The 27,641-nt window shown below is 38.6% G+C and overlaps 1 protein-coding gene and 1 long non-coding RNA gene across 7 annotated transcripts in view; one reads left to right on the plus strand and one right to left on the minus strand.

Annotated features, from left to right (window-relative positions):
* Positions 1–8,203, plus strand: part of LOC144199428 (receptor-type tyrosine-protein phosphatase U) — a 121,525-nt gene extending 113,322 nt beyond the window's left edge. For all 4 annotated transcript variants that reach the window (XM_077721058.1, XM_077721060.1, XM_077721061.1 and 1 more), the window contains 5 exons: positions 238–552; positions 3,575–3,700; positions 5,730–5,887; positions 7,249–7,384; positions 7,878–8,203. In XM_077721058.1, the coding sequence (XP_077577184.1) occupies positions 238–552; positions 3,575–3,700; positions 5,730–5,887; positions 7,249–7,384; positions 7,878–7,940 (798 nt within the window). In that variant the 3' untranslated portion in view covers positions 7,941–8,203. The remainder of the gene's footprint in view (positions 1–237; positions 553–3,574; positions 3,701–5,729; positions 5,888–7,248; positions 7,385–7,877) is intronic.
* The window catches only part of LOC144199439 (uncharacterized), a 51,286-nt gene that overhangs the window by 14,720 nt on the left and 8,925 nt on the right, over positions 1–27,641 (minus strand). For 2 of the 3 annotated variants that reach the window (XR_013326911.1, XR_013326912.1), the window contains 3 exons: positions 19,367–19,683; positions 18,166–18,309; positions 6,043–7,381 (listed from right to left, as the gene is read on the minus strand). This is a non-coding gene — a long non-coding RNA (uncharacterized LOC144199439). Of the gene's footprint in view, positions 1–6,042; positions 7,382–18,165; positions 18,310–19,366; positions 19,684–27,641 lie in introns of those variants that run through there. The other variant, XR_013326913.1, reaches the window with a different exon arrangement.

Here is a 27,641-nt window from a genome sequence, read left to right on the forward strand (position 1 = left end):
AATGGTTTCCAGAGTAATTTATTTCCTCCGTTATTGAATATCACTTAAAACTGTTCCTCATATATGGCGATACGATTCTCATCACAGGTCACGATTGGATTTAATCCCCATAGTACACTTTAGGACAATTATTTTTTTTGTCACTTTGGAGTGTAAGTGCACCCACCACATTGTTTATGTCCACCAAAAAGACAAATCTTGTGTTGGATCTCACTATTTTACCATCTCCATTCACAGACTTTGAACTCTGTGACTCCACACCTGGACGTGGAAGAGTGCAGCATCGCTTTGTTGCCCAGAAACCGTGAAAAGAACCGCAGCATGGATGTCCTTCCACCTGACCGCGCCCTGGCCTTCCTCGTAACCACCGAGGGGGAGAGCAACAATTACATTAACGCCGCCTTGGCCGACAGCTTCCACCAGCAAGCTGCCTTTATCGTAACCCCTCACCCTTTGCCTGGCACCACGGCCGACTTTTGGAGGCTAGTTTTCGACTACGGCTGCACGGCGGTGGTCATGCTCAACCAACTGAACCAGTCGAACTCTGCCTGGGTGAGTTCATAATGTTTTGTTTTCCCTATTTTCATTTCATCAACTTCTGAGTTAAAGGGAAAAGTGAATGTTGCCTCTCATTCACATCATGTTACACTTTTTCCAATCCCCCCCCCCCCCCCCCCCATAAGTCGTATGTTTTTCCCCCCACGACCCCCTACCATCACTCCATCTATTTCTTACTGTGCTCGGGATTAGTTTCTTCATGCCATTTTAACTGACTTTGATCCCTGACCACATTGATGTCAAGAAACGACTAGATAACACCCGCCCCACTTTTTGCTTTCCCCTCCTCAAGTTCCATCTCCAGACAATAGGCTTGTTCTGCCCTCCAGCCCCATCTCAGGCTCCTTTTTTATTGGCGCCCCACTTTTGCAATCTCCGAACATACTGTATGTCCTTCTTTTTCCTCCTCCTCCTGCACTGTACTATCTTCTGTTAGATTTTAATTGTGTTTCATGTCATCGTGACAAGAGAGAAGGAATGATCTAGATTAAAAAGAAAAAGCTGGAAAAAATGGAAAATGTAGGAGATAATGAAACGCAAGCCACTTGAAAACAGACACTGCTGTGCTTCTCTCATAAGATTGGACTGGCAAATGAAAACACTTACAGCCTTTGCATAATCAGACTTGACTCAAAGCTAATTTAAAATACATATTTCATTGTGTCACAGGCCTGGAAATGCAAAAATCATTAAGCTTGGTCAAAATGGCATTGAATCAGTCGAAAGGCTTTTTATATTTCAAATATGTAACCAGTTGCACTTGCTTCAGAAAAATCAAAACATGTGAAATGATAAAAATATTACGTTTTATTTCTTCCAGAATAGTGCAATAATTTTTCAGTCATGCCTAAAAATCAAGTTGTTGCAGCTTTAATCAGAAGACTATTACGAGCACTGTTGGGGAGTTCATTTGAAGGTTTTAAATTTTCTTCATGCCATTTCACCACAATCTCATAAAGAACATTACAACTCCCCATCTCATTCTTCTTCTCCACTATTATTAACACACCACCAAGCTGGATCTGGGCAACCAACTCCTGTTGTTCTATGGCTCCTGTAACCCACATGAAATGTACAATGGCCTTTTAACAGGTATTAATATGATCTTTTGACACTTCCCAGAATTCCTTGCCCACCTTAGAACTGTAGTCTTTCTTCTAGAATGCTCCATAGCTTCATCATTCTAACCATCTTGGATTAACATAGAAAATATTCCTATGTGGTTTAATGATACGTCTTATCAGAAATGAGGAAGGCAATCATTTATAACTAGCTAGTGGTTACGTGCTTTGATGTCTTGAGCTATCAGAAGACAGTAGCACTATCAGATGCACAATGGGACTGTGGATAGAAGTGTTCACCCAAGACTAACTAACTTACATAAACACTATGTGAGTTATGTAGCAAACTTCATGAATTATTGTGTAGTTAGTGTGTAAAACATCTTTACTGTAACCATTAGAAATGTTTGATAAGGCGCCCTCATCCTTTATTACTCTTATGAATGTATTTTATGTGTGTTTGGACTTGGGTATGGACACTTAATTATCATATACTTTGAAAGCTTCCTTATTTCTTCAGAGTAGGTTTGTTTATTAGAGCCAATGAAATCCAAAGCTTTTTTTCCAGTGTTTTTTTTCTTCTTGGTTTTAGTCTTTTACATGTAGCCTTTTGTTTTATTTGTTGTACAAGTGTTTTTGTGTTCTGTATTTTAACACAAATTTGCATCTTGGCTATTTCGCCTCTGAAAAAAAGAGAATTTATATATCAATTGATTTTTATTAGTTTACATTTAAAGGCTAAAAGGTAGAAAGTATTTTTTACTTTTGTGGCTAAGCCAATAAATGTTAGAAAAAAGGGAAAAATCGGAAAGAAAAACATGTAAATGTTAAGTATTATAACAGATGGACTCTTCCTTTTAGTGTCATTCTGTGAGTTCCATGACTTTTCTCTAAATTCTCTGGTTAAATGTGTAACACTGCCAGTTTAAGCGAGTTATTCATGGAGTTATGTGGTAATGTAATCTATTAAAATTGCAATGTCTGTGTCTCACCCGATATTTTCCATGGCAATCGCCAGGTTATTATATATAGCCTGTCCCTGCGATTCTCTTTTTTCTTACATGATATGACCATAAAAAGCTAAGAAAAAGAGTGATGAGGAAAAATGAAAAAAATAACAGCATGCGAATTATGGGATCGATGTATGACCTATTTTCTGCTTCATGCGGCATGATTACAGGATACTTGTCTTTTCCTCCATTGTCATTTTCCGTTGACATTTCACATTATAATTGTTATAACACAGCATGGTTTTAAAGGTTTTCATGAGTTCATCGAGGTTCCATTTGAGCACTGCCAGTAATGCGGAAAAGTGGCATTATTGTCTGTTTCAATGAGCCGGTGTAAATCGTAGCCTGAAAATGTCTTTCCTGACAGTAGTGAGGCCGTGTTGATTTGTGCCACTGCAGCCTTATCGCTAAGGTTCAAGGTGTTGTCAAAGCTGCTGGATGTGACTAAGCGTAAAGCTACTGTTGCCTTTCTGACAGTGTCATCAAATCTACAGCCCATTCTTTACTGACCTCTGCAACTTTGACCTAAAGAAGTATCGCTCAAAAGATGGTTTCTCAGCAAACTAGTCGACAGCTTTTGAAATACTCTGCCAAGCTAGCCCTAAAAGTCCAGTCACACTATGTTTAAGTCCTCCTGCATTCTTATACTCAGAGTAGGAGTCACATTTTACAATGCCTGCATATAATGAGCGGCAATCCATAAGTCAGATTCTATATTTCCATTAATGTGCCATGAATGAATGGGCATCTATTTTTTTTCCTTGTACAGTAGGCTGTGACTCCACTGCATACATATTCTTCACATTACAATACATATGCTTAGAGATGCATAATTCATTAACTTGTGAAATTCCCTTCTGACTGAGAAAATGTCTTTCTTTTATTCTCCCCTGAACTAACGTTCCCATCGAGCAATCTCTTAAATATGTCATCTTTTCCCTCTAGCCTTGTGTCCAGTACTGGCCAGAACCTGGTTTACAGCAGTATGGTGCTATGGAGGTGGAATTTCTCTCCATGTCAGCTGATGAAGATATCATTACTCGCTTGTTTCGGGTGAAGAATGTCACAAGGGTGAGCATCATTAAGGTTGAAAAAAAAAAAACACCGAAAACAAAAACACATGCACATGTCACGCTGGTACTCCAACATATGACGGCTTATTATTATGACCTTATTATAAATGCATGAGCTGTGAGTCATCTCAAAGTCAACGCACTGTGGGCCTGTCTGAAAAGAAAAGCGGCTCTAGTCTGAAGGGAATGATTTGAATTTCTATACAACTATTTTGTGTGCGTGCCAGCTGAAAGACTGAATGCATAACTTGATGGGGAATTCTACAGTATTGGCCTCTTATCTTATCTTACTTTCCAGTGCCTACTCAAGAGCGCTATTCAACATCTCTCAAAAATTGTTGAAATACAACCCACAGATATCTTATTTATTCATTTTATGTACTATAATTTTCCTATATTTGCGTAGCTGTCCTTGAGAATCCATTTGGTGGACATCATTAGTTTTTACATTGTACTTTATCAAATTCGTTAACGCTGTTAGAATGGTAGGAAGATTGGTGTTAAGGTCTTTAAGTGTTTGTAAGTGGTAATATGATAATGTTGCTGTGTTGTCATGCCAGAAAAAGCAAAAAAACATTCTTCTTTTAGGGCTGACCTGGTTTGTCTCCGTTAATGAGTGCCAAGAAGTTAACTCTTTTCACTAAAAGGAAAATCCATCAACTCGAAAATACATGTATATAGTATAGTAATAAATTTACAGTATAGTACATTATAAAGTATAGTAAAATGAATGAAACAACCATCATTCTAGTGACAATGACTAAAAGACATAGTAGTCGAATCTAAAAGTAATGTAAAAGATTACATCGTCTTTAAAACCAATATTTTGTGGGCTTTTTTTGTTTCTATAATTCCATTTGCAAAAAGTAATGGCTTTCATTAGTGTAATTTGTACCTTTTTTGATCAGACATTTTTAATAGAACGGCAGGTTAACAAACACCTTTTTAAAGAAAGGCAAAGTCTCTTCATCGCATTGGAAATTATCAGTCAGGCCTTAAAGCGCTTTACTAATTTAAAAAGTAGTATTGCTGGATTTTGTGTGTTTTCTTAATTTGCATGCATGAGCTCTTGCTTTTTCTTCCCACAGTTCATTATGTTGATTGTTTGAATGCAGGTATGGTTTCATGCAGTAAAATCTGCATAAACACATGCATGAATTCTGCTCCCTGTCAAGCCATTATAAAGAGAAATTTGTATGCACGCTGTCACCAGGCGCTGTTTTCCAAGCGGTGTTAAATCCATCGCTTATACAACTTCCTGTCTTGATTGCCATCCCCTGGCATCTTGGCTAGATTTGACCCTCTCTTGCTTTGGTGCATGCGACCACTGAGAAAAGGTGAAAATAGGAGGTAACAGACTGGGAGGACTGCAATCACATAGATGTAATACAAATCTCAACCCAGCTAAGAAATATACTCGCAAAGTGTCACAATGATGTACACGTTGAAGAGGAAAAATCTAAAGAAATGCACTGCACGCATGTGCAGTTAGTGTTAAAAATAAAAATAAAAAACAGCACAGCAGGAGACCAGTAAAGCAATCCCGCCTTGTGTCATTGATGTTTTTGCAAAGCCAATTTGCCTGAGTTACAGTCTTCAACTGCTCCTTAAATGAGAGTCTTGTGGCCAAGTTTATGAACGTACGGAGACCTCCCCTTTTTTTCTCACTTACACACACACGCACAAATGGCGTACCACTTGCATCTGAAGACCTATATATCTTCAAGTCACTGTGCTGAGTGAGCACAGCTGAGAATGCCAGCAGGCAGCCGGGGGGATACTTGAATACAACTAGTAAATGATAGTTGCAAAAAGAAAAAGGAAAACAAAACAACAAGCAGAAGCAAAAGAAGAATTGATTTTAGTTGTTAGATTAGGAATTATGGAGGGCAATGTAAAATATGTCCAGTAATACATAATACATTTGATATTTTTATTTGTGTGACAGAATCAAATACCTATTTACATACATTTCCCACATGTGACACACCCCGTTCTCACATGTGTTCTTTGTATGTCACCTTAAGCTCCAAGAGGGTCAGCTGGTGGTATGCCAATTCCAATTCCTACGCTGGTCACCATACCGGGACGTTCCTGACTCCAAAAAGGCATTCCTTAACCTACTGGCACAAGTGAACAAGTGGCAAAGAGAGTGTGGAGAAGGCCGCACTGTGGTCCACTGTCTGTGAGTAATCAGTCACACTCAACACACTCAACGACTTCAAATCAAGTATCAGCATCGACGATGTCATTTTGACTTGCGTCGTATTGTGCCAGCGCAACCCCCCCTCCCTCAGTCCCCTGATCCCGCTGTGTACACACTGATTGATGAATATGAATGGCCAATCCACCACATTACTAACACATCACACCCTCATTCCCTGCCGCCCCCACCCAAAAACGCATCACTCAGCGGTGTCACACAGTATTAGTGGCGACAACTGGGAAAGAGATTATGGAGATCAAATCAATTATGACTTAATAAAAAATGTGATGCTTCCCACCACAGCAAATCCAAGGCTGCCACTGTGTTGACAACAATTGATTACCTTCCAAATTCTTTTATTGGATGTGCAGGTTTCTCTCACTGCCGTACATTTGCAGCGGTTGCCTTAAGGGGGTAGAAGTGGATTGTCCTTCAGTACTTTATTGATATTGCCTTAAGTTTGTGATGACCCGAGCAATAATTTCGGGGGAAAGCCAGCATTCTTTATTTCTGTATTTTTTCCTAACAGCATTTCCCACTTTTCAACCTATGTAGTATTTAAGACAACGCCCACAGACAAACCTTTTTCCAGAGCTACCAACTACTCCGGAATTGCAAGAGTTTACCCGGAAATGCAAAACAAACTCGGGGACTACGGACAACCTCCCAAAACTCCCCAAAAATTGTCAAATACATTTTGTTTTGAAGCAACCAATTTGGAATACCAAATTTCCAATTTAAATGCCTCGAAATCCACAACATAGCTACAGCTTCCGCCATCTTGATTCAACTGCACTCTAAACTGGAAGAATTTGGTAATGCGAATGCATTGTGAATCATCCGAGTTACAAGTTCTAACGAATGATTCGTCTTGTGCGACTTTAGCGCATTTCGATTTTGCGTGAATCGCATTCACTTCGGAAATAGGACATGGGTAGTCCTTAAATGGAGTCGACGGAGGTTGGCAGCTCTGTTATTATGAAGACGTTCTTTGTCTTCACACCACAATATTCATATCAGGCCTACATCTTTGGCATCCATGTTTACTAGTACAGTAATCCCTCGATTATCGCAGTTAATGTAGACCAGACCTGGCCGCGATCCAGAAAAAAAAAAAACGCGATGTTGTGAAGCCGCGATAGTTCAAGCTGCAATAATCGAGGGATTACTGTAACATTAGGGTGGATTTTCTAGTGTGAAGTAGCAGTTATAGCTTCACTATTGTGAAAGGATGCATTCTAAGCAGCATATTAATGAAGCTTCGCCAAGTCAAGTTGTTCTGCTGGACTGAGTAGTGTCGCACAAAACATCCATTTCTTCCATTTGGTATCCTACTGCAGTAATGGTGGCGGTCGCAGTGGGAGCTTCTGTGCCAGCAACATTCTTCTGGAGATGATCCAATACCAAAACTTGGTGGACATCTTCTACGCAGTCAAAACACTACGGAACTGCAAACCCAACATGGTGGAATCCCTGGTGAGAGTTTGAAAATTACCGTTACTTTTTGGACTTCGGCTTTTGTAAAAAGGCATCTTACTTCGGAATTTTTCAGTGATTTCCTCAGTTAACCTACCGAGATCATTGTGTTTTCTAAAACAGAAGAGATTCCCAAGGATGCCCAAGTAAAGAACAGGTTAAATATATATGGCAGTGGAAGGGAACCTATGGCTCAGGAGCCATAGGTGGCTCTTTTGATGGGTGCATATGGCTCTCCGCTAACCTAAGAACTAAAAAATGGAAACCGCTAGGTCCCAAATGCACCAATAGGAGCGTCCCATCAGTAAATGAGATGCCAACACTACTTCTAGCGGAATTTTAGTCAAAATTCAGTTTCTCATTAGACTCTTCTGCATGCATTCTTTCATTGATAAGTAATGATTAGCAGCAGGGTAACAATGATGAAATTGTGTTTTGAAACTCTTCCATTTCATACACATAACATCCTCATGGATAATGCATTTGTTCTCAGGACCAGTATCGATTCTGCTATGATCTCATCCTGGAGTACTTGGAGTGCTTTCAGGGGAGATAACAACAAAATGCTTAACAAGAATCCCACTGGATTTAGGGTCTCCTCTATGTCACTGCTTGGACCTGTGCTATTGAAAGAACTGCAAATGAACATGAATGAAAACAATGTGGTTCAAAATTTTAACCTTTAATGTACAGCTGTGATTTCCTTTTTGTGGAGTCGTTTTATCTTTTTTAAATATTTTGTGCTTTCGCATCTGTACTACACTTTGTTCTGCCAAGGCATTCTTTAGCCCAATGAAAAAAAATAGTTATTACCTACAACATTTGACTGGTTTTATTGTGAAGGGGGTCACCTTGGCAATGGTTCATTCTTTCATAGTACAACAGCTAAGAGGCTGGATACACTTCTAGAGGTACAACAGCGTTATCTCTATGCAGACATATTCTTTTTTGTTTGTTTTTGTTTCTTTTAAGAACTACTATACACAATAGCAGTCCACTGTGCTTGTGGCATGGATTATCTAGCCCACCATATACTGCCTTATTCTCCAACAATAAGACCCAATAAGAGGACAAAGTTTAAACGGACCTGTGTAGAGCCAAGTCTTGTATTTTGCCATCTCGTGTTGGCCACACAGATGATCTTTTCCTAGGCCTCCTTACTGTTGCAGTGCCAAACCCTAAGACTGACTTGAATACTCTCTTAACGTTCTCATTTTTGCTTTATCTTGATATGGTATATCTGCATTCACTATGTATTAAACTCCAATGTGATTGTATCTCAAATCCAGTGGGAAGCGAAAAGGAGTATTAAAAGTATTCTCGACCTCTATTGCAGTTGAAGGAAAAGATAGTTTGTTAATATTTGCTACCATTTAAACTTCTTTAATGAGACCCCTGCATTGGATTGTACTGGTGATGCATTTGTGCAAATGTGGCATGAAAGACTATTGTTGTTCATTGTGGTTGAAGAGGATGCTAAATAAGAAAAACAACTAATTAGTCAGAAAATTGGACCAAATTCTCCTGTAATTTATTAGCCGTACAGCGACATTCAGCATTTGCAGTGCTAGTTTATGTACTATTTCACTCGTTGACAAAGTGCTTTATATTTCTCTTTAAATTCAAGGTGCAGATGAAAGCAAAACAGCCCAACATTATCATGTTTCTAGTAGCACTAACACTTTGTAGTTATAATCATACAGTCATTTTAACAAAGCTGGCTAACTGCCCCAAATAGATGGCAATGCTTCTCTTATCAATTGCTTCCCATTTTAAGTTATATTTCGAAAAACTAAGTCCCAAATAGGACTTGAATTTATAATTATCGGTCATTTTGTCATCAGATCACGTGTGAGAACAAATTATTGAAACGAAAATGCCACTACAGTAGTGAAAAAGTCACCTGGTGATAGTGTACGATATGACCGAGGCACAAAAGTGCGTTGAGAGGAAATGATTCTCCTTTTTTCTCATGTTTCCCTCCAAACGCAGGAAAATGTTATCTTTTAACAACCATTATCATCCATCATCAGCCTTTAAAATGGTCCAGCTAGCGTATCTCCCGAAACAGCATAAAGAGCAGCTTTTTCCTGAATGTGGCCAAATAGACCCTTGAAAGCCACAGACCCTGACAAATGATAACAAGGTGAACATTTTGCAGCTGCACGAAAGCAAAATAATGTGCACATCATGCAGTCAGAAAAAGTCGACGCATTGAGAATGAGGTAGCTACTGTTAAAACAGCAATCAAAACATTAGTGTACACGGTTGCTGGATTAAAGCAGGAAGTGCCTGAATATTTTTTTTAGGCAAGTAGAGAGAATGTGTATATATACAGCTGTACATTGTTATTTGAATACATTGTGAATAGTATACTATGTTTGCCCATGTGTGACTACTCCATAAACACAAAATTGAATGTCCTGTAAATGACATTTTCCAAGGTAATCTGCGGTTTTAATGGCCGTGTTTATTTGAGTGCAGCATGTTTGACTCCCTGGTCATTTCTGGTAGAAGCCCCCCCAGCCCACTCCACCCAGGCCCAGCCCCCTCTGTGCTTTTCAGCAGCTACTCCCACCATGCGAGTGAACTGTACTTTTGCCATTTCAAAGCTTTTAACAGTGACTACGTTCCGCCTGCCATGAGACTGATGTAGACGTCAATTATTTTCTGTATGAACCAATCATACATGACTACTGTGTTTCTAAGCATTGTGTTTGTGAAGAAAAGTAAGTGTTTACATAGTGGGATGGCTGAAAAAGAGACCTGTTTGTTGTAAAAGAAGTTTATCAATAAAAAAATAAGTTGACCAAAAAGCTGGTCTTGTCAACTTGTTATTGAAGTTCAAAAAAGATGGACATTCTATTTATTCATAGGGAAATTGAGGTTGGGCTTCTCTTACAAATGTGATTCACATCCTCCTTGAAGCATCAGCTTTTAATCCATTTTTTTAACTTACCTCCAAGAGTGAAAGGGAGCCGTTTTGATCTCAGTTTGTGTTAGAATATATTATAGTTTGCCTAGACCTGTATTTTATGCAATTAAATGTAATTTGATGGTGGCAGACGATTGGTTGAATTAAATGTTCTAACAACCAATTTCTTTTGGCAGCATCAAATCTGTTCAACCATGTTTAACAACTATAAAAAAATCATAGAATTTGTGACATTCCTCTATATGTTAAATATGTATTATAATGCAAAGTATTACAAAAATCACGCACACACATTTCCTCAGAACAAGATAACGCAAGACCATTTGCCAACTTCTCTCGTATTAGCAATCCAGCACTCCGTCACGCGTACACCACTCATGTTTTTCGATAATTTTGTGCTTAAAAATCGATTGTCAGCAGACGGTTTTCTTCGCACGACCCTTCATTGCTCTTGCTATATGTGTATGTGTATATAGATATAAATGTCCACTTATCATCTTCAGTATGCTTAGTTTAAACTCTTATCACTGAAATGAATAAGGATGTTGCATTGAAGCAATTAAGCATTAGTCTTTACCCATGCTGCTCAAGCAATTTGTTTTGCCTATTTGCCCTTTAATTCAATGTACCAGGTCCCTAGCCAGAGGAGAAGAGAATGGACAAAATTCCGTCCATCCATTCAATACCACTATCTTTAGCAATCAGATATGCTAAAATTGTGCCCTGCGACTGACTGGCAACCAGTCTGCCTTTCGCCAAAGACAGCTGGGTTAGACTCCAGCAACCCCCACAACTCTTTCGACAATGGAAGATGAATGAATGAATATGCCAAAATTGAAGTGGATTGAGACGCTGTGGCATAAATGGAACATTGTATCCCCAGGAAAAACAATGTCACCACTTGTTTGGTTGAAATGTTTACATCAACCAATGCAATAATGATAGATTAGGGGCAGACACTGATGTGGTCTGCTCTTTATTTCACTGATTGGTCTTGGTATGCATTGCAGATCGTTTCCCCCTGTTTTTGTCTATTGCATCTTTGCGGAGAAAGGTGACATCTACTGCAGGTTTGCTCTCAGTCACCACACTGTTGAATAATGCAGCAGTCCTGACAACCTGATCCAGTCTTTAGTGGTGAGACAAGAACGATTAATTAGAGGACTAGTCCACCCAGTGTCAGCTTTGAGACAGTGCAGGTCATATGGATTTACATGGAGTCGATTAGCAAACGCATGTGCCCTTCACATGACACTTTACCCGCAAATACGTGATAGATACAATGTGACCTTACGAAGAACTTTTATCTATTTCATGTCGGCTAGATTTTTTTTCCAATTTACTCAGTTCACCTGAAGAAACCCTTTGCAGCATGTTCCATCATCCTTAACCGCTCACCCTCGTCCCTTGGTTGAAATTAGCGCGTAATTGGAATCTTATCATTTAATTCTGACACTGTAATGAATTGTACCGAGCAAATTATCACCGAGCTGAGATCCAGCTGAGTTTTACCGTTCTTCCTTCAAACTCGTGTTCTCACATTCCTGGTCTAGGCGGGGCGGATGCCAGGCATGGCTGGTATCCCCGCTGAGTTTTCAAGCTATGCACCCTCTCAGGAGGCACTTGTTCAAAATGGTAGCTAGAGCCGACAGCAAGCGGTGGCAGCTGCTGTTACTAAGGTTGGGTAGAGATAACGATAGCGACTGCAGAGCAGCCGGTGGCTTTTTGAAAATAGTTTAAGAGATTTGATATGTTATGCTGAATATCTAACACATAGCAGTGTTCAAAAAGTGCACAGGCCTTATAATAGATAAAAATGACATTAAGAGCCAATATTTTCTACAGAGGATCTTAGTGGTAACTCATCATATTTCGATAAATAATGAAGAATCCATTACCTTTAGTTTAGCCTTTCACAAAGCTGTCTTGCGTAAAAAGTAGCAGGTTTGACTGGCGTTAATCGCCCACCAAGGAATGAAAAGCAACAAGTATGCAACAAATGCCTTTGGAGCCTCATTAGCTAAGTTTTAAAGTTTTTTTGTTGCAAACAATCTAGCACAGACACTTTGACCAATGAGATTTCTACAGAAAACACGAAGCACCTGGCTGCAATCCACTGATTGCACTTGTAAGACACCAGTTTGGTGAAAAGGTGTCATATTGATGGGTTGTAATGAAAACCCGCACCCGCTGTCGCCCTTTGTGGAATAGTTTGGGGATCCCTAGACTAGGTGTTATGTATCCCTACTTATTTGCCACAACAGCTGTTTAGGGTTAGGGTGCTCTTGGGTGGGTTGGAAGCTGTCAATCATATTTGGTAATGAAATTAGGAAGAGGAACACCCATGTTATACCAAATTTTCCGCCTAAAATGTATGTATAAAGTGGGATCTAAAAAACATGAGGGGCCCAGTGGACATACAACAAACACCAGTAAAAAATCCAACATCTGATGCTATGAATTTTTAGATGAATGCATTGTTTAAAAATAAAGCACCAAAATGAGGTTTCAGTACACCATGTTACTGATGCTTATTCAGTTTGATCTAACCTAAATTCCCAGTGAATTACCTTTGTACTTGTTCTGTGTTATTTGATTAACACGTTTCTATTTGGCATTTACATCATGTAATGTTGTTTTAACACCAACAGAGTTTCATGCACAAGCCGTCTGCCACACTGCCGGTCCCTCAATAGATTCTCTTAGCATAGGTTGATTTCATAATGCACACAGTGTGAAATATGAGTACACACACATTCTATATTGCAGTAAAGATCAAGTTCTCTGTGTGTGATAGTGTGGCAGACAACACAGGTGGCTCCAGCTTTGTTGTCAGCCAAGCGAGGCGGCAGAAGTGCTGGCCAGATGGAGCCGTCCACCATGTTTTCCCGCTGGTTCCATTGCCACACTGTCTGTGAGCTTTTATTTGCATATGCTTCTCCCAGTCTACTAAAATTCACAGGGAGTGCACACAGAGTGGGAAAGAGGGGCTAGAGTTTGAATTACTAACCAGGATCAGTGGGTCAACAAGAAGCTGACTGTAGATAACCACATTCAGTGAAGCATGAGGCAGCTTTATGTCATGTTTCTCTGGTACAAACTGTATCATAGCCATTTGATCTATGACATGTGGCTTTTCAGATGAGAAAAATGGAGTTGGGGCATTGATGGGAGCAAAAGTAATTAATTTTTCTTTTTTTTTTTAAACAGGCTAAGATGTAACGGGGTTGCAAGATTTTCATTCAAAGTTGCCAACTTTCTGTCAGGTAGCTCTGAGTCATTTGCTGCTTCAATGAGATGGCTACTTTCAACAAGCAGAACATTTCAGACATCAGGCAAATATTTACCTCGGTCTGTCAATCAAACTCACAAATAGATGTGTTACCAAATGAATCTTGTGAGCACCTATTCTAGTTATTTGGCATACTTAATATACTCACACAGGCAGTATATATGTATCATCTCCACATCCAGGTAGTTGCCAAGGAGATGAATATTAATAACTTTGAGGGAGGACCTGAATGTTTTAAGTGTTGGATAAAAAAATGCGACTTATAGTCCAGTGCGACTAATATGTTTTTTTCTTCTTAATTATGCATTTTTGGCTGGTGCGACTTATACTCAGGTTCGACTTATAGTCCGGAAAATACGGTAAGTGGGATTTCGGCTAACAAAGGTGAGTCATTTATATAAACAGAGAACCAAAAGAAATATTTTGTTGCCCTTTTGTCATTTCAGATGGGCAAATTCCCAACTTCCCAGTGTTCTTGAATTCACCGTAACTGCCTCTTGCACATATATGGAGATGTTCTTCCTCAAAGCTTGTCAACATGTGCCCCTTGTAGCTTGTGGCCATAAAGCATCACATAGCTGCTATTAAAGTGAGAGATGGGCCTATCAAAAAGGTCAGCCGTAGCATGGACTGGCTTATCCTTCACTTTATTTAGAGCAGAAAAACGAGGCTAGTCACAATGACTAACATCAATCTTATTTCATGGTGATCCTTGACAAACTTCAACAGGAACAGGCTAGCTTCATTTATTTTCTACTTTGCAAAGGTGTGGGATGAAGTTTTGGCCTCTGCAATGGGGCATCACAATAATTCAGTCAAAATGACATAAAGCTCTGCATGATCGTTTTTTTGGTGTCAAGCGTCTGAAACCAAATCGATCAAATACTATAGATCAAAATAAACTATGCCAAATTAACAAAGACAGCTTACACTTTTTTCTAGAGACCCAGAGGAAATTATGGAGGTGCATTCAGGTGAAACAACTGACAATGCCAAGATTGAAAAAAACATTTACTGAATGTTTTATAAACCTTAAGGTTTACACAACTTATCAGAATCAAATGAAAGCCATGCATGTGGTGCTTATATAGCAAAAAAACTGCAGGTTTCCCGCTCCCATGTGATAACATATAATTGGATTATCTCCCTTAATCGGTAAAATCTGTCTTCGTCACGCTGGTTTATGTTAAAAAAACGTCCTCACTCACTCCTTGGTTTCTGAGCCACCATTTGTCCTCGAGCTATTTGGAGATAGATACAGTCACCAAAGGAGAATTGTGTAACAGATCAGACCAAATCAATCTGTAGAGGAGACTTTCAGTTCAGTCCTTCATTCCCTCAACACTCTTCCACATTCGATGCTGAATCCAACCGAACCGACTTCAGGCACACACACATTTACATCACATTTCAATCAAAGCAACTCAAATTGAGTGAGACAACAAGACAACAACATGAACCGAAAAGAACCCGCATAGTTTTTTTTCCCCCACCGTGTCCTTATTCAGAAGTTTTTCTAAAACACTTAAGTAATTTTGTGCTTTGTGTGTTAGCTATATGGAACCCTATGTTTTTTTTTCTTTCCTGGCATAATCGCATAACATCCTTTCAAGAAAAATGGCAGCATTAGAATTCATGTTCTTCACAAACCTACAAGAAATGTTTCAGCCGCAGTAATCTTTCAAAACATGGCTACATTTGAAGGTAATTCTTTTTCATCTACTCACTGCTGATTTTTTTCCACATATTTACCGCCAAATATTTCAAAGAGTGAGCAGATTTTTACTTTTAGTAGCTTTCTTCAATACACTGGATCTTATCCCTGTTACTTCTTAATCACATTTCTCCATCTTATCTCCTTAAAGAACTAATACCACTGGGGCCAAGAAGAATTCCAGAGACAAACCTCTCAGGGGAGCCTCCTTGGACCTGAAGACCACGCTCGACAGGTAGGAAAAGGTGAAATCAATGCCGTAAAATAAAAATAAAAACCTGCAAGGCAATAACCATGAAGCAGCAGCACAAATGTCTTCCACGATGAGGCTGAGATGTCAATACAACAGAACCCCGAGTGTCAGATGGGGGACTATCCTCACACCTGAAAACCTCAGCAGTTCAGAAACACCACTTAAGCCCCCCCACAAGGCCAGCCGAGCACCGATCCAGAACATTAGAAAGCCTGAGCAAGGAACCAAGGCGGAGAGCTTCATGGCTAGTGGGACGACAACAGCACAAGGCTTTAGTAAACGATGACCCAGATAGCTTCCTGATTTTAACTCTCATGAATCTATCATACACTCTTCAACAAAAAAAAATCTTTCCCCTCAGTCGTATGCTTAAAATTTTATCACAAGCTTTTTTTACACAGAGTTTTACACAAGTATAGAGATTGTGGTTCGACTTCTTGTTGCGAGTCTTTATTCCAGGGAGAGCCATTAAACAGTGATTGCTTAGCTTTATGAAGAAGCAATGGAGGATGAAAACAAATCTAGTTAAGATAGGCATAAGGACTATAAAATAAAGATAATGGCTTTTAATTGGACACCTACAATGTGCTTGCAGCTGGCTAAGCAATAGATTTTCAAAGTTGTGTGCAAAAAGTCACCAGTCTTTCCGAATCATACTTCTTCAACTAAAGTTTCTTCTGAATACTTTTTTTGCAGAAAACGGTACAAGTCCTATGTTTTTTCTCTGCTGATTCGAGAAGATCAGGACTCCAAATTGCTCTGCAGCTTTATGACTTCTGTCCCAGGAGAGGCAATAGTAGAATTGTGGTCTGGTCTTTGAGAAACTTGAAACTAATTACATCGAAGACAGAACCATTTGTCTTTGTTTGCCATTGAAGACTTGTCCGGCACCAAAGAGCAGTGGACATGAGGTAAGGGCCAGCGATACATGAACATGCACATTAACGCAGCAGTATTTATTTCTGATATCCTTATTTTAGTCCCTAAATTTCCTTTCCTATTGTCATCACCTATTGCATTGGCGTATATGGTTCAAAAGATGTCTTTATCACCTGCTTGAGTGAAAACAGTACAGACTACATGTCTTCCTTACCATGTGACAATTTCTTGGCGTGCAATGGTTTCCCATATTGAAATCTCTATGAGATAGTCTCACACGAAATATTGCAAACCATAAAAAGACGAGACAATTTCTTAGTGCCGCGAAAGTAAGTGTACTTGCTGCTGACAGCAAGGCAGTCTAGGTGTCGCATCTTGCTCAAAAATGTGTTCTATTTCCAGCGAGATGTAACAAGCTATTTTAATGAAAGTTGGCATTAAAAAAAACAACCTCAAAATATGGGAAAATAAACAAATACGGAGAAGGAAAATGACAGGTTGCTGCCTGTTTAGTCAAAGTAGTGCATAATAGCAAAAATAAAATCAAGATAATTTGTCAATCATGTATAAACAACAATTCAATTCAGCACTACTGCATACTGCCTTCCGTTACCTTTTCTTCTTGAATCCATAAGAAAAGACAGTTCAGATCTAAAGTATCCTAATATTATATGTATACAGTATTGTATAACATGCACATCCCCTCCCCAAAACTTTATGAATTTCATCATTGCTTCTAAGATGCACTTGTAATACCCCACAATCGTTGGGGAAAAATAGAATGGGTTTGTTGAACACTGTTCAACACCGACTTTCTTTACTGATGCACTGCGGCATATGCATTTCCATGTTTGATGCTAATCTGTGGAAATGAGAATAGCGGACATTGGACTCTGTTGGATATTCCATTGAGTTTGACGTGTCTTTATATTTTTCTCACAGTAATAACTGGAGATGAGTATAAATTGCAGACCAACCTTGTGTGGTGGAGATGGCTAGATATGTGTTCCTCTTGTCACTACATCATGTTAATTGTCTCTCATTTGCTAAATTTACTATTTAAAAAAACATTGGGGGGTAAGATTGTGGTGGTGTTGGAGAATCAATCCTCTGCTGCCTAACTAGCACATTAGTTGATGTGCATTTCTGTGGAATTCTTGGCCACCAGTACATCACTGATGTTTGTCTCACTTTCGATTTCTCTCTCCTTGTCAGGCTTCAGTGCCCCTCACCAATGAGGCTGCTTGACAATAAAATGAAATGCATGCAGACAAATGAGGGGACTTCTTTCTGCAAAAATTCAATGGATCCGCTCTGACAAGAAAGGTGTGCTGATAATGTTGTGTGGTGGTGGTGATGGTGGTGGTGGTGGTGGTGGTGGTGGTGGGAGTGTGGGGGGGTCTATCTCTATTTCACACATGAATGCATGTCTACATCCTAGCTTGAGGAAAATGCGCTTCAGTTTGACAGACTGGAAGTTGAGTTCAGACTGGCTACAGATTAGAACCCTGATGTGATACTGCAGCCACCTTTTTGCTCTCACAAATAGCTAGATATCGAATGAAATCAAGCAGACGGTGGTCATTTCTATAGACTATTACCCAATATTCTTGTCAAGGACATTAATTAAATGATTAACTTTCTGTTGCATTCATAAAACATTCATGTGTATTGGTTAAGCCACCTGATGGTGTATGGATTCACTCACCTGACTCCGGTGTGGGCAAGCGTGGGATGGATTCGTGCTTGGTGGTGGTACGACTGGGCGTGCCAATGGTTGTTTGTCTCTCTATGTCCCCTACGGCTGACTGGCGACCAGTTAGGTGTAGCAAGCCGTGGTTTGCTGGGGTACCTGATATGAATGAAGGTATTGGTCAATATAAGTTGTAGTAAGAGTTGTATTTTCACAACCGGCAACACACTTGTGTAGCAGTGCACCATGTCAATCTGCACAGATGCACGTGTAACCATGTGTTAATTTTTGCTGATTTGTGTAAATGGGGGTATTTAAAATAGAGCAGTTTGTGTTGTCGTAGCTGTAAAATTACTGGCTTCATTCCTCCTTTTTTCTTTCAATGTGGCCCACTAACATATTGCATTTCTGTTGTATTGATATGTATCGGGAGGCCTTTCCATATTTTGGGGCCGGCAACAGGAAAAGCTTGATCTCCTCTAAGCCACTGCTTAGCAGCTAATCAGCTGACCTTAGGGATCATGCAAGGGCATTGGGAGTCACAAACTACCAGGCAATGCGAGGCAAGGCCATTTAGAGCTTTGAAGAGAAAAAGCATAGTCTTAAAATAAACTTGAGAAAGTGCAGGCCGCCTTTTGGGAGGCCAGAAGAGAAGTTATGAGCTCCCACGCATGCGTTCCATTTAAGTGACAAACAGAAACTTTTAGACTGATGGGAGTAATTTGAGAGAAGACTGTCTTACTCCCTTGTAAATGTAAAATTTGATGAGAGCCTGGTATATTGGTTAAAGGGACTTCTATGTGAGGAACAAAAAATTCTTCCCCTTCCCCAGGTGAAAAAAAAGCTCAACTTGAAAGGAAATAATGCGTTTTGTTCATGACATGACGACTGTCCTGAATATAATGAAGGCTTATGACAAATATCATTAGGTGTCATTCAGACGTTTAAGTCATATTTAATTTGTTTAATAGTTTTAGATGTGTTTGGGTTCACGTTAAGATTACTGAATAGGATAATGACACTTATAATTTAACCTCAGCCTGAAGCATGAATTTATAGTCATGGCAGGTGTCATGTCATTATTATGACAGGCTAATGAGAGTCATTAGAAGCCAGTAAATGAAGTGAACCTGAAAATTCACATACTGCAGATAAAGCCTAAACTATTAATGTATCTTTTTCTCCCCCATTGTAGTTTGCTTTTCTCACTACTTGCCTGTCATTTGGACTTTGTGAAAGCTGCTGTTTAGAGATGGTTTGCAATTTCAGTGTTACACTTTCAACTCAGTTCCAGGGGAAAGGAAAAGCAATTCCATGCTTGGGCCACAAGTGAATCCGTCTCTGTCAGTTCCGCTGCTTGATGCCCTCAAATCACATTCCTCCTTCCTTCTACTTTCCCCATCTGCACCGCTGTTCTGCGATGTGGGAGTAGAAGAGCTTGGGCAGGGAAGTGAAATGGGAAAGATGTGCTTTACATGCTTCCTCTCCATACCGTCCCCTCCACTTCTGTTCCCTGACACTTGCAATCTTCCGCTGGGCAAAAAAAAAAAAAAACTCTGCACTTAACACAACAGCAGTCAGAATCTGGAGTAATTTACACCTCTAAATCACGCTAACCCTAATAATTTCATTATAATAAAACCCTCTTTAAATGTTTGTATTGTCAGCCTTATGGTAATTATTTCATTTTCCGTACCACTTACAAAATAGATGGCGCCACCAAAGTTGAAATAATTTCCTTATTTAAAATCTGGCCAGCAATTAAAACTCATTTGTTATGGACAGCAGAATCATTGTGTGATCCAATCGAACAATTGAATGACACAAGTGACGTACTACCATCGTTTAATAGTCAAATTATTAACATCAGTACTTACTACTGAGTACAAATGATTAAGCCTTAATTTCTTTCAATCAGTTTTCATTCATTTAGGAAATGAGGTCAAAGTTTGGTGTTGTAACAATATAAAAATCACTTTATCTGTTGGAACAATTTTAATCAGTGTCTCGTCTCTGGCAGAAGAGGTGAGTTAGTTGCCAATTAACTCGACTGGCAAAACAGTCTGACTCATTCTGCAGCTTTTAACCTGACATTTAGATTTTTGTTTCCTCCATTATGGCCCAGGAACTTTACGTACCTCATCTTCACCATTTGCTCAAGGGCCTTTAAAAAAAATTGTTGTTTTGCCTTTATGGAAAAAAACTGCGACGCATCATTTTTGAAAGTGATGAAGCCCACACGGAAAGATTGATGGAGGCATGTTGGATGGGAAAATAACATTCTGGACCGTTAATTTTAAGGAGTCAAGGAAACACCCTCAGACTGTCAACACAGGAAATGAGTCGGATTTATCTCGAGCCCGGTGTCCCACTACTCTCCTGCTGTTTGCATTTCGAGCGACAAGAATAATGGCTCTCACAGGTAGAATTGAAGTACACTGTGCACACAATTTTAGACTTAAAAAAAGTTGACTGTTTAATGTTCAGTTTTTGCACAGGAAACATGCCAATGTTTAAAATACATAGTATAATGCGGTATAGATTTTTCAAAAATTCATTGTGATGCACCATTTTGGCTCAGCACAAAGATTTTAGCATTACGATGCAGTGACAGAGACAAAGACCATGGCAGTAGTGGGCCGTACATGAATATTTCGTCATTTAAGATCTGTGCAGTTCCACCTGACTAATGTGTACACATGTATTCAGTGGAAACAAGGTTATCAGAATATATGCCGCCATAACAACCGTGCCATGGCCTTGTAAGCATGGGAAAACGGTGTAAATCGCAGCAGCAAACAACATAGAAACCTTGTTATCCACAAACATGAACTACAGTCTCACGGGTGAACACAAGATCAGGATATTTATTTATTTGCTTCCACACACGTCAGTTTCGTTGCATATTATTGGTGTTCATTGTTAGATCATTTGTCACAGGTTATCATTACTGTCCGTACTGATAAACTGTGAGAATATTGTGTGGGTTCATTCATTCCTTCGTTTCAATACAGCTCATCCTTATTGTGGGGGTTGGAGCTAATCCCATCTGACTAAGAGCAAAAGGCGGACTAAATCCTAAACTAGATGTGAGTCAGTCGTAGGGCACAGGTAGCAACAGACAACCATTTGCACTCTCAATCACACCGCCACCAAGGGGGAATCGATCCCACCCCTGCACCATCAGGTGGCCTAATTACAATAATGTAACAAAAATTATAATCATGTGGTTTGGAGCATAATTCTTACAGATGGGAGAGACCTCAACCTTGTTTTGTTTTGCTTTTCAGAGACAAAGAAATGAACACATCTGCGCAGTAGGAAATTACACAGCTGCCTTCGCATCACTATCCGCTATTTCAGTTTAGTCACAGTGTGCAATCTCAGCTGATAATTGCAAGGGTCTTAAATTTTAATCTCAGCTCTCACCCGCCAGTGTGAAATCTATTCCCTCCAATTGCTTCCTCCCATGTTTCAAAAACATCCATGTTTGGTTCATGGAGGGCTCTAATTTTCCCAGTGGTTGCTATTCTGTATGTGCACAGTGAAGATCACCCACAGTCAGCTCAGATATATTCCAGCTTCAGTTGCAACTCTAATTAAAAATTAAAAATAACATTGTAAATGGATGAATAACAAAGGTTAGCGCAGCATACTTAAAGGAAAAAGGCTTAGCTTTTATTCCAAAGACCCTTTCTACACTAAGGTCTGTTTCTCAATGGCAGAGGTCCATTGCAGAAAATCAGTTCATATTGCAAGTTGACCACTTAACTTAAATTTGACCATGCGGATATTTGTAGTCTAAAAAAGTGGATACGTGTTGCTCAAATCTCTCAAATTCAGCATGCATTTTAGGCGCTTCTCACACTCTATACCATTCCTTACATTTCTTGCACAAAAAATGCTCAACCTATATATTAATGTAAAAATATATGTCTATTTGTCATCTAAGTCACCTTAAAATTGTTCCATATGAATTTGCATGCAGCCTGCTTTTCTGTGCGGCCCGTGATATCACCCTTCAAAATAAAAGTCTCACTCTAAACTATCTTCATTCCTGATGTAGTGTATGAAATTTCCCGAATACGGGATGAATAAGGTTATCCAATCCAATCCAACACACTTTTTCCTAGTGTGTTATTGCACCTTGATAGCAAAAGAAAATGAGACATTGCCCCATGACATCTTTCCAGGAATACGTCAGTGTCACAAAAGAGAGGTGCGAAAGAATCATACACCCACTCATGCAGCTTCTAATAAATCTCCCTGCAAGGTCGACAGGTGGACCAATATTTTTAGTGAAAGCCTTTTGAGTAAACTGTGTTTTAGTGAAACCTTCAAACATATTCAGAAACAGGTCATTTTCATGGAAATGTTGAGCTTTTTTTCAGTCATTGCTTGGACTGTTTATGTATTTTGATTGACGAGGATAAAACACAATTGAATATCTGATCATTCATTTTGTATTTATTTTCTAACATTTTGATTTAACTTACTGGACTGGAAAAACAAAGTGAATTACTGGTACTATTCTAGAGAGCCATCACAATGCAATGTTACCAAAGGTCCCTGTTGTGTCTCATTTTTGTCATACTCAAAACGGTGTATTTGATTAATATTTATAGGTAGGTGTACACACAAGGCAAGTGGCTTGTCAATCTTGCTGACAGGAATTCTTTCCTTCGTTTTCAACACTGCTTTATCCTTGTCAGGGTCGCAGGTTCCTGGAAACTAACGGCGAAAAATGGACTACGCACTAAACCGGTTGCACAAAAATCAGGTAAAAGAACCACTACACCATCAGGTGGCTGGAAGCTGAATTCCTATGTTAAATTTCATAGGCAGCACAATACATTTTAATCAAGTACTCTCCCTTTTTTTATTCTTAGGAGCAGAGCCGCGTCAGAGGGTTCAAAGAACCACATGTTGCTCCGAGCCGCAGGTTGCCAAACCCTGGTCGAAGCGGAAGCTCATCTGCATACTAGTCATCCTCATCGAGGTCTTAACTGAAAGTTGTCATAGCAACCTAGTTGAGTCAACTTCTTCTCCTCATAGATGAATCCCATATAGAAGAGATGCGTTTTATCGATAGCGTTTTAGGTCAACAGAGAAACTGTCATGTAGTTGAAGCATGATAATTCCTCTGAAGTGTATAAACATCCCCATACACAGACTGATTCCTCAGATGAGATGAAACCTTTGATTTGCTCTCTTTTCTAGTTACAGGCTATCACTCACTATTCACACGGCTTTGAGGTCAAACTATAGAGAGGACATGAACTCAATCTGCACTGCAAAGATGAGCAGCTCCACAGACACCCTCGATTGGGAGATGCCAGGCAAGTAGACCGTTACATAGCTTAACGCTCTCTCCTGCAGAGAGACGTGCAAACAACAGGGGCTCCTCACTGCTATTCCTACCTTGTTTGTCAAATCAAGATAAACATAAAAGGAATAGGCTAAGAGGTAGGAAAGTGTCCATTCTCCTCCCAGGTGACATGCAGTACTTAACTCTCAGGATATAAGGAGAGTGAGAAAAAAATATTTAAGGGAAAAAAATAGGTTTCACTGGTTTGCAGAAATGGATGACATAAGAGCTGTCAGTGCCTATTTGGCACAATTGCAAAGTCCTCATCCAAAACTTGGCTATCAAACTATGTCAGACTACAAGTTACAGAAACACAAATGACATCTTGCCTTTGGCGTTTGTGTTTTGTGCTATTTGGGCTTCATGAATATGCAAAACCGATGAAATTTGGTTGAGGAAATCGTTATTTTCTACTTCATATTTGAGTTCTCTATTCTAGTCCGTTTACAGATGATCTTGCTTCTTTTGCCTTTTGCTGTCCTACTTGTATTAACAAATTTCACCTTTCTTTACACCTCCCTTCTTTTGTGAAGAAAAAAATGACACTAAAATTATACTTCTCATTCTTCTTCACTGCTAATGCATTGCTTGATTTAGCCATTTTCAACTTTACCTTGCTGGCTTTGAGCAAAACACACAATAGTATTGCAGCTATTGTTGAATCCATTAATGATGATGAAGTGTGTGTGTGTGTGGAGGCAAACAAAATGTTACAGTGACTTGTGGCACTGATTGTTTCTTGGCTGGTTACGGTGAATTGTTTAATCCAGTGTCTGTGCAGGGCAAAGATAAACGTGGTTTTGGCAACCTCAATTGGTGGTCTTCCTCATCTTTGGCGAGAGGAAAAAATGTTGTGTTCTCACAAAATGTCAAACTCTATCTTAACACATACAGAATAATGGACAATGCTCTAAGATCACAGTAGAGGATTTTAAAGTTGATTGGCTGTTGCCACTTCTCCTTCAACTGTGATCTACTTATTTTTGACAAATGACCATTGATGTGATTAATCATACTATGTTCTTGAACATTTTCCACAGATGTCGAAAAATGTCATGAGAGGAGAAAGCTATTCTATTGCACATACATCTCTAATTGTGCCAAGTCTGCTTTCTAGCACCAAGGCCAATGTGAGACTGACTGTCAGGCTATGGATTAAATGATGAATTTTAACACAAAAATGACTTGATGGCTGACAGAAAATTGACTTGGTTATGTAATACAGGACCCGAAATGCAAAAGTAATGTAAATCGATCATTAGTATACGGGCTATATCCAGAATCTATGCATGGTCGGCTAATAGTTCTTTATATGCCTGACTGTGTGAAAGTTTCTTAGACTAAAATATGTGCCTGCCAGACCATTTATTCTTATAGTTGGATGATATAGGCTCCAGCACCCCCCGCATCCCTTGTGAGGATTTGCAGTAGGGAAAATGAAAATGAATGAATGTAGTTATTATTGTTTATCAAAACTGGAATTTATATTCTTAAAATGCCTGATCCAACCTAAGCCTTTATTGCAAGGTGAAATTCTCCCATTTCAGAATATTCCGTGTAAATAATGTCCATGGAGGAATATTTCCTTCTTCAATAATAAACTAATCTGGTTTTTGCCTCCAGCAAGTAGTCCAGCTCTGTCATCAGCGCAGCTTTTGATTCAGACACACAGCGCAACATTGTAGATAAATTTCATCGCTTCCAAGGAAAAGTGCATAGTGAGAAAAAATGATTGATACGGTGAGAGTTACTCTGGGATGTTGCACCATAAAATACTTCAGTGTAGAAATGCAAATACTTTTTATCTATTTAAATCTCAATTATAAATTATTTCAACAAAAATAGAATTGAAAATAGAACGTCATTTTCAATTTTTCCATAGATTATAAGGGTTGAATTCAAAAAAGCAATGCAATTGTATTAACAGATTTTGTTTATATAGTTGTATTCATTTTGAAAGCAGGATTATGTTTGTAAAGGCCCAACCATGAATACAGTTATTGTCCAGAACAATAATAGAAGGGATGACAGACTGAATTAATTTGGTTACAACTAATGAGTGAATGCATGTAGGACTATTATTAACTTATACGCAGCATGGGGAAAATGAATATGTAGATGAGCTTTGAACTCAATTTAGGAACTATGTTATTGCACTCAGTTTGGAAAGTAATACACCATACTTTGTACGGGGGTGTAAAACTCCTTTAACAATTATAGCACACTGCAGGAGTCTGACATTCTACCACGTGATGATGGCACACGGCGAAAAACAGAACATGAAACCAGTGATCCTGTTCTGCTTTCCTCTAAAGAAAAATCTCTAGTCTATGTATTAATATATATACATATATATATACAATACATACATATATACATATATACACATATATACATATATACATATATATATATATACATATATATATATATATACATATATACACATATATACATATATATACACATATATACATATATATACACATATATATACATATATACAGCTATATATACCTATATACACATATATATATACATATATACACCTATATATACATATATACACATATATATACATATATATACATATATACACCTATATATACATATATACACATATATACATATATACATATATACACGTATATATAGACAAACAAAAGATGTTATGACAGTAACGGTTGGAGAAAGCTCTAACTGGAAACATATAAATTGTCCCCCTTGGTGATGTATTCTGCCCGGGTAAATGTCAAATGCATGCGCCAGATGCCATAATACCTTTAGGTTTATTTCATTCACAGAAAACGGCATATGGAAATTATTCTGTGGTTGGGATACTGAGAAATAGTTCTGAGTAATAATTCAGCCATTTATTATGCACTGTTTTCACACTCCCTTCATTCACATGGTGACTCTTGGAAAGCCAAACATTGTAGTTGCTGTCATATTTAAAGTTGCGTTAAAACACCCTAAAAATGAAGCAGCTGAGAAAATATGCCTTACTATCTCTCTAATTTCATGAATTTCCCATTTTAAATTTCATTAAAATGTTGTAAATCAATATTTTTAAACGCATAATACTCAATGTAGTATATATTGTACCAAAATGTATATTGCCAACCTATTGCCATTTTCAGTTCAGTTATTTATCCACCCACAGTCAGGTAACTTTGAATACTCAGCTTTCCGAAATTGTATTGATGTTTCCATTCATTGGACTGGCTTAAGGAATTGCTGAAATCTTAAGAGAAAACAGATCGTGCAGAAAAGCATGATAGCGGTATGTGTTAGATTAAAGTATGTAGGAGTGGATGGAATAGGATCGGATGACGCACAATGGCAACCCTGCTTTTCGTTACAAAAGAAACATTACAGTCGAACATGCACCACAGAACATCAAATTGATTATGAAACGACAAATGTACTCTGCTTATTATGTCGGTTTGAATTCTGATATAATCTGCAGCAGCATCATGCGTCATCTCCTAAATGTAATCAAAATCACAAACAAGGGGTCAGCTCCTCTAGCATCAACATCACTTTCATGTGCTTTTAAATACTACCCTCTTAATTCCTTTTAGTGGCAGGGGAAAAAATATGAAATAGAATATTATACAATAATATTTATACAGCAGAGTTTCATGATGCAATGATCGTTTTGTTATTGAAAAAAAAATCAGGATTGAGCTAAATCGTTTTTGTTTGTATTGTTTTTTTGGATTACATTTTTGCCAAGGTTATAGTGCAATAACTGGTGAATGATTGCTATGTCATGCCTATTGGAAAGAATAGTTTATAAATTAACATACCTTTATTGACAGTTGGCTCATTATTAGTATGAGTAATTTGATTTCATTATATCTGTGAGGTTGCTGGATAAATGCTGTGAAAAACACAGTGAAAAGTAAATTGTGTTTTGCACAATTATCAAAGTTTTTTTTTTTTTGCAAAATTGATTAATTCTGAAAGCAGGGCAATCAAAAAACATAGTAACTACTTTTGGATCAATCAACTTGACCAATCCCATTAGCATTTGTGTTTTGTGAACCATGGAGATTTTGTGTTAAAGTGTTTCTCTATTATTGTTCGTAAATTTAAAAAAGATGCGTTAAAAGCTTGA

Source organism: Stigmatopora nigra, chromosome 7 (genome assembly GCF_051989575.1).
Source record: "Stigmatopora nigra isolate UIUO_SnigA chromosome 7, RoL_Snig_1.1, whole genome shotgun sequence".
NCBI lineage: Eukaryota > Metazoa > Chordata > Actinopteri > Syngnathiformes > Syngnathidae > Stigmatopora > Stigmatopora nigra.